The sequence below is a fragment of the Nicotiana attenuata genome, unplaced genomic scaffold, assembly GCF_001879085.1.
Source record: "Nicotiana attenuata strain UT unplaced genomic scaffold, NIATTr2, whole genome shotgun sequence".
NCBI classification, from domain to species: Eukaryota; Viridiplantae; Streptophyta; class Magnoliopsida; order Solanales; family Solanaceae; genus Nicotiana; species Nicotiana attenuata.
In genome coordinates, this window is record NW_017671852.1 from 36,189 (window position 1) to 43,871 (window position 7,683).

Below are 7,683 nucleotides of genomic sequence, written 5' to 3' on the forward strand. Positions count from 1 at the left end.
AGGCTAAGCCCTGCCTCCATATCTGCATGAGGCTAAGCCCTGCCTCCATTTTGCATAAGGCTAAGCACTGCCTTCCATTTGCATGGGACTAAGCCCTGTCCCGAATCTTGCATGAGACTAAGCTCTGTCTCCATCTGCATGAGGCTAAGCCCTGCCTCCAAATCTGCATGAGGCTAAGCCCTGCCTCCATTTTGCATAAGGCTAAGCACTGCCTTCTCTTTGCATGAGACTAAGCTCTGTCTCTATCTCGCATGAGGCTAAGCCCTGCCTCCATTTTGCATAAGGCTAAGCATTGCCTTCCATTTGCGTGGAACTATGCCCTGTCCCGATTCTTGCATAAGACTAAGCTCTGTCTCCATCTGCATGAGGCTAAGCCCTGCCTCCATATCTCCATAAGGCTAAGCTCTGCCTTCCATTTGCATGGGACTAGTCCCTATCCCGAATCTTGCATGAGACTAAGCTCTGTCTCCATATGCATGAGGCTAAGTCCTGCCTCCATTTTACATAAGGCTAAGCACTGCCTTCCATTTGCATGGGACTCAGCCCTGTCCCAAATCTTGCGTGAGACTAAGATCTATCTCCATCTGCATGAGGCTAAGCTCTGCCTCCATATCTGCATAAGGCTAAGCTCTGCCTTTCATTCGCATGGGATTAAGCCCTGCCCCGAATCTTGAAAGAGGCTAAGCCCTGCCTCCATATCTGCTTGAGGATAAGCCATGCCTCCATTTGCATATGGCTAAGCACTGCCTTCCATTTGCATGGGACTAAGCCCTGTCCCGAATCTTGCATGAGACTAAGCTCTGTCTCCATCTGCATGAGGCTAAGCCCTGCCTCCAAATCTGCATGAGGCTAAGCCCTGCCTCCACATCTGCATAAGGTTAAGCTCTGCCTTCCATTTGCATGGGACTAAGCCCTGTCTTGAATCTTGCATGAGACTAAGCTCTGTCTCCATCTGCATGAGGCTAAGCTCTGCCTCCATATCTTCATAAGGCTAAGCTCTGCCTTCCAGTTGCAGGGGACTAAGCCCTGTCCCGAATCTTGCATGAGGCTAAGCTCTACGTCCTATTTGCATAACGCCAATCATTGCCTTTATTTGCCGAGACTAAGCACTGTCTCTCCGGCACTATCTATTTGCTCCTTTTTTGGGCTAAGCTCTACCCTCAGCCTCACAAGACTAAGCCTTGTCTTGTTGATTTTAGCATCATATTATTGCATCTCATGGGTTGAAATATCGCCAATTTGTCCAAAGGCGTCATTGTCTAAAGGCATCATCCTCATAGCCAGAAGACACCATGCCATGGCCTGAGGATCTCTCAAATTTGCATATCATTATTCAAAGGCATCATGGTTCGGAGGCACCATTTTCATGGCCCGAGAACATCATTTCATGGCCTGCGAATCCCCCACCGAACAATTCATGGTCTAAGGACGTCATCCTCAACCGTCCAAAGACAATCTTTCATGGGCTAAAGGAAATTTGCATCATCTATATACTCGCATGCATTGTGTTTTAAGTTTTGCAGGTAATCCAGGAGGTAATCGTTCTTCGTACAGGAGCACCCTTCGCTCCAGTTTCCGCTCATACCATTTTTACTTTGCCAATATAACTGATTTCCATCAATTACCCACCTTACTCTGTGATATTCATCTATCTGCCCTATAATGCATCCGTTACACTCCAGACTCACAACCATAACTCCGTCGGACATTACCCTTCGCAAAAGAACCCTTGCTGAAACTGGCTACCACTCCTATAACAACTCCATCGGCTTCATTCTCCGGTGGGTCCGGAACTACACATGGCCTAATTCCTGTAAAACCAGGGATATGTAGGAAACTCAGAGACCAGAGCTCAGCCTCCATTTTTTCAAAACACCCACTCGGTCAAAATCGGTCATCATTTCTTTACCCGAGAACTCTTTCATCCTTCCCGGGTAAAGATAGGCAGCTGTTGATACCCAATTTTTCCCTCATATATTTTTAAAATGCGCATGCATACTTTAAAAATTTGTGCTTACAACTACAAACATGCACAAGTGTTTTACAATTTGTTCTACAAATTTTTAAAGGGCCTAAATCCATTTATTTCTGCATTTTTTAATTACATAAATGTTCAAAACTATCCCTTATATTATTTTATGATGATTTAATTATCTAAATTCATCATTTATATTTATATGAGTGTTCAAATATTTTAACTGTATTTTTTATAATTACATTTGCATGTTTAAGACTATAATTGCATATTTTGCAAAAAATAGCCCCTACATATGATTAACTACATTATCTATACAGAAAATGACATTTCATATTTTTATAATATTGAGTAATTATTTTAGATCACCTTCATGCTTGAAAATTATTTTTTATCATTTAATTAGCTATTTTTAAAATTATTTTATTTAGTAAAATGGGTATTTAAATAATAGCCCCTAATTTTACACCCAAAATCGGACCCTCCCATATTCAATTTAATTGACCCAAGCCCAATTCAAACGACCCTAACCCAATTAAATCCAACCCGCCCCGACCCCAGGATCAATCGCGACCGTTGATCTCTAAGATCAACGGTCTGTATCATTCCTTTCCTTTTTTAATTCCCAAATACCCCTAACCCTAATTCATTTACACAAAACAACCGCCCTAAAACTCTTCTCCTCTCCGTCTCTCTCTGAGACCCAACCCTAACCCTAGCCGCCGCCGCCCAAAACCAGCCCTAATCCCTCTGATTCTCACTCGATCCATGGATTTCCATGGGTGTTTGAGACCCCTACTGGCCTCCTACTTCCCCCGGTTGCTCAATTTTGTGATTTCATGGAAAGATCTCGAAGAGATCTAGTCCAGATCTTGTTCAAAACTCTCTAAGAGTCTGTCTATGGTCTGTGAGTGCTTTCTATCGATGTTTTATGGCTCAAATCTCTGATTCAAGACCAGATTCTCTTTACCCTTTCCTTTTCTTCAAAACCCTAATGTTTGGACTTGAATATGTCCAGATCCTTGTAGATCTGTAGCGATTCTGAGTAGCGATTCTGAGTTCATCATTGATTTTTCCTTAAGGTTCCCTTATTTCTTTACTGATTAGTCGCTTTTTTAAGCACTTTATTATATTAGGGTTTGGTTTTCTCATTATTTGTTGGTCGAGCCTCTGTGTTTGAAGTTGTTTCGAGTTTCCATGACTGTTTCCATGACTGTTTCTTTGAGATTCTCCTGATCTTCCTACTATTAATCAACCCTAAGTATTTTTTTAAAAAAAAATTAGGGTTTCCACTTCTATTTTTGCAAAAGGATTTCTGAGATTCTTATGTTTTGTCTAATCTTTCTGGCATGGCTATGTTTCTTGTTCGATTGCTTGGTTGTTCATTATTTAACTTCAACATTTTCGCCCGTTATTGTTTGAATAATTGATTGATTAACTAAATTATCTAGGGTTTCATCGTTTGCAGAAACAATTTACTAATTTCTGCTCACTTTCCTTAATCCAGAGGTTCCTAATTAGCATCTCTTGCCTATTTATGGGTTGATTGACCCTTGATTGATCTCTAATTACCTATGATTGCCTTATTCGTGTGATTGATTGCTTGATTTATGGGCTCTAACCCTAATTGGCTGTCAAACTCACTTCTTGCCTTATTTGAAACTCATTCCGAGTTATTTATGGGTATAATCCCCTGATTTTCTGTCCTGTCAAGCTTAATTGATTATTTGATTGCTTCCCTTACCTTATTTACAATATTAAGCTACCTTGCCTTATTTACTTTACACTACTCGACTCTTATAAATACATGATTCTATCTTCAAACACACACACACAGACCTAATGGAAAATACTTAAAAATTCTTGCTATCTCTCTATTGCAAACTGCTGTTACTTGTCTACTGCACTATCTATTCGGCTGGAAGCCAATGATTAGATCTTGGATCCTCTTTACTTCACTCTTTTATTGCAAATTTCCAACTAGTATGCCTCTATTACTGTCATTCAGTTAATCTGTGTGTTTGTTAGCATGTTTATTTCTGTTTAAATCCATATGTTTGTCAGTATATTTACTTTTGTTTAAATCCATGTGTTTATCAGCTTGTTTACTTCTGTTTAAACCCATATGTTTACCAGCATTTTTACTTCTGTTTAATCCATGTACATGGCTGCTTTTGTCTAATCTGCGTGGTTATTTCGGTTCAATCTGTATGTTCAATAGCATGTCTGACTATGTGTTTCCTAGCATGTCTATTAATGTTCAATCTATCTGTTTACTGCACTAGCATGCCTACTGCTCCCCAATACACGAGTTTACTGCAATAGCATGTTTACTTCTGTTTTTAATTAGAACTATGTGTTTCTACTTTTAGCAAATTTGCATGTTTGCTCATATCTAAATTAGATCTGTGTTTTGTCTACTTCTTTACTAGCATGTTCTCCCTATCTAGATGTTCACCTTTCATAACTTTGCTCCCCAATCCCTACTGCCCCTTTGTATATGATCGTTTGATCCTCAGCATGCCTTGTTTTTGTGTTTGATCACTTAGTAATAGCCAACTTAAGTAATCCATGTTTCTGTACACTATTTGACTGCTAGGACCTCTATTTGAGTTACAATGATTGAATGACCATGTTTGCTCTTTATTTCCTGGGAGTCTAAAACTATTTTCTCAAAACTACTCTTGTAAATCACTATCCACTTCAAAAATTTTAGAACATCTAGGTTCCTGCCCCTCTAGTGTGAGCATTGCTTTGGAATCCATGAGACCCCTCTGAACTTTGACACACTGGGGCTGGCTACTCCACACTGCACAAGCTGTTGATCTTTAAAGGGGGCCTTGGTGTGAGCACTGCCCTGGGTCCTTGAGGCCTTTGGAAACTTTAACACACTAAGACACCCTCCTTGGCACTATGAGATGTGGCATTTGAGACTGTTTGAAGGCCTGGTTCCCCAGGTTTTACTTTGGGCCTATCCAGGCTCCCTATAGTATACTATTATCATTCCTGTAATTTATTTAGATTTGGCTTGTAATATTAATTTCTTTGTAAATAGATATTGGGGAAATTAGTAAAACTGGGAGGGATTATTATACATATTTTGTTGGGAAGGGGTAGATATCATGTCTATAGGTTCTAAAATCAATGTTTACATCCTAGAAACCATGCCTATAGGACATCGCAATGTTCATCACTTGTGTGCATTCTAGATATCATGTCTATAGGATTCAAATCAACTTCTACAATCAGAAATCATATCATTGTGTTGTTTGTCTGTTTGCATGCATTCTAGATACCATGCCTATAGGTTTTGAAATTAATCTTGCACTTTTAGATATCATGTCTATAGGTTAAAAAATTAATTCCTGCATTTAAGCCATGTTAAATAGGTTTAGCGTATTCAACATTTAGAAACCATACTTATAGGGTAAAATCATTCTTGCATTCTGGAAATTTTGCTTGTAAGTCTAAAATCAGTCTTTGAATGCCAATGAGGTTTTTAAAACTAACCACTGCGTTTAGCTACCATTGTCTAAAATCAGTCCTCACATCTAGACAGCATTCCTATAGGATCTAATGAACCAAACTGCTTGTTTAAAATGGTTTTACTAGTTTATTGTACTTCCGATTAATAAGATACCATGTTCATAGGACATCATTGCAAGCCTGTAGGGCGATTAAAATCCTGCGACTGTAAAACTACGCTTTTGTTATTTGTGAACTGCCCAGATTCAACAGGTTTTAAAATCAGTAGGCAAACTGATTAGGTCTTTATCGCCTCGCATTAACGCAATGCTTCATATTCCGTTAGTCATTCTCACCTAGATATTCTGCTCTAGGATCCCTAGAGATATCTGAAATCCTGTTATTTGAGACGTGCTCTTATCTGCTTATGTGAGTAGGTAAAAGTGAGCCTTTAATTGCCTTTATGTGAATGTCTTAATTGTTCTTGCTTGTCGCCTAGATTTTTCTCCTTTAAGTACCTTAGGAAAGTCTAGAACTGCCTAAATTAGAGGTCGTAAATACCTCCAGGGCCATAAGGAAGGGACGGGTAATGCACGCATAGAGTTCGTTTAATTAAAAGCGAGTTATATAACCACTAAGAGGAGGGACCACTTTTTGTTTCGTCCAATTTTATCATTCAAGCTCTCATCATAAAACTGCAACAAGAATTCTTCATGCGAGACTTAGGGCTCATTAAAAAAACCCCTCTAGTTGAGGAAGGTTTATCGAGTATTGTACAGATGTGATCCTGTAGGCTAAAAACCTAGGACCCCATTTACCCCTTTGTTTTTAAATATAATACCAATTTGTCTAATTTGCTTTATCTGTTTACAAGACTAATTCACATAATTTGAGTTTGGCCGGGACCCACCATTGTGGACCGCGAGGGGTGCCTAACACCTTCCCCTCAAGGTTATTTTGAGCCCTTACCCAAATCTCTGGTAATGCAAATCGGTTTTCTGAGTCGCTTGCTTTAGGTGCCCTAACGCACCATAAATCCGTTAGGTAGAGACTCTTCAAATTCCATACCCAATTCCCAAAAGGAAAAGGAGTTGTCCCAAAATGTCGAAACCCGGACTCCGCGAAGAAAAAGGGGGCGCGACTGCAGTCCTTGCACAAGCCTCTGTGAGACTTCCTCAGGAGGAGATAGTCAATCTGAGTCTTTGCTACCGCATTTTGAAAAGTAACCAAATGCTCCTTCCTCTTCGGAAAGCTAGAATTCGCAATCACCAACCCAAAATCCCTAGGGAAGTCCAACAGCGAGGTACCTCCCTTGTTCCTCTCCCTAAAACCAAAGCCTCCATGCACCTCGCCATAACCACCTGGTCGCCCAATATGACCATTGAAATGCCCTCCATTGAATAGCTTCTCAATAGGCGGAACCTAGCGCACAATCTCATCTAACCCCTCTCAGAAGCGCTGTTTAACCTCCTCATCTAGGCCCGCATGCGGCGCATAGGCGCTAACGACGTTTAGGGTGTACTCTTCGACCACCAACTTAATAACCATTAATCTATCATTCACTTGTCTAACCTCAACCACAGACTCTCTAAGTTCCCTATCTACCAAGATACCCACTCCATTCTTACCTCTCTGGACTCTTGAGTACCAAAGTTTATACCCGTCCGCATCCTTCGACCTCGACCCTACCCGCCTTGTCTCCTGGACACACACTATATTAACCCTCCTCTTCTGGAGAATCTTCGCCAACTCTATAGACTTACCCGTCAATGTACCTACGTTCCATGACCCGATTCTTAACCTATAGACACCCATGTTCCCTTTACCTCCCTTGCCTCCCGACCCACCCCCTAACCACTGCTCTACCTCCTGCCCGACCCCCCGCTCCCCCCGAGGACATGACCTCACTCTACCATCCCAGACCACAGCCACTATACCTACGACAGACTAAGGGGAATCACTAACACACACAAGGTAACAAACGAAGCTAGACAAAGATAGGATGCAACTATAGGAGCAATAATATGGTGAATAAACTAATACAAACTAAGATTGCAACAATTTAACTAACAAAACAAAGGGGAAAGAAAAACGGGAGGTACCAACTCTCGCGAGTAGAACCTGGGAAAATTCTTGGTATATAGGACAATGTTGTGTCCACCTAGCACATTCGCGTCCAACTTCTGCCGCCCCTTGCTGACCCTCGCAGAGATTGTTCCTTAATGTTTGCACACGCACGTCCC

General features: G+C 40.9%; 1 protein-coding gene across 1 annotated transcript; it reads right to left on the reverse strand.

Moving 5' to 3' along the window:
• Positions 1 to 1,671: 1,671 nt before the first annotated feature.
• LOC109210556 lies at positions 1,672 to 7,255 on the reverse strand. Its single transcript, XM_019373983.1, has 3 exons — positions 6,908 to 7,255; positions 6,601 to 6,862; positions 1,672 to 1,811 (listed from the first exon to the last, which is right to left on the reverse strand). Exons 1-3 carry the CDS (start codon positions 7,253 to 7,255, stop codon positions 1,672 to 1,674), a joined length of 750 nt encoding a protein of 249 aa, XP_019229528.1.
• Between the last annotated feature and the right edge of the window lie 428 nt (positions 7,256 to 7,683).

What these genes read in the sequence shown, in the direction of transcription:
- LOC109210556 (XM_019373983.1), bottom strand. Translation starts at nt 7,255, where the DNA reads ATGGGTGTCTATAGGTTAAGAATCGGGTCATGGAACGTAGGTACATTG. An exon ending in ATGCGGGCCTAGATGAGGAG is followed by an intron (nt 6,863 to 6,907) that starts GTTAAACAGCGC and finishes ATTGTGCGCTAG; the next exon opens with GTTCCGCCTATTGAGAAGCT. An exon ending in CCTGAGGAAGTCTCACAGAG is followed by an intron (nt 1,812 to 6,600) that starts GCTTGTGCAAGG and finishes CTGGTTTTACAG; the next exon opens with GAATTAGGCCATGTGTAGTT.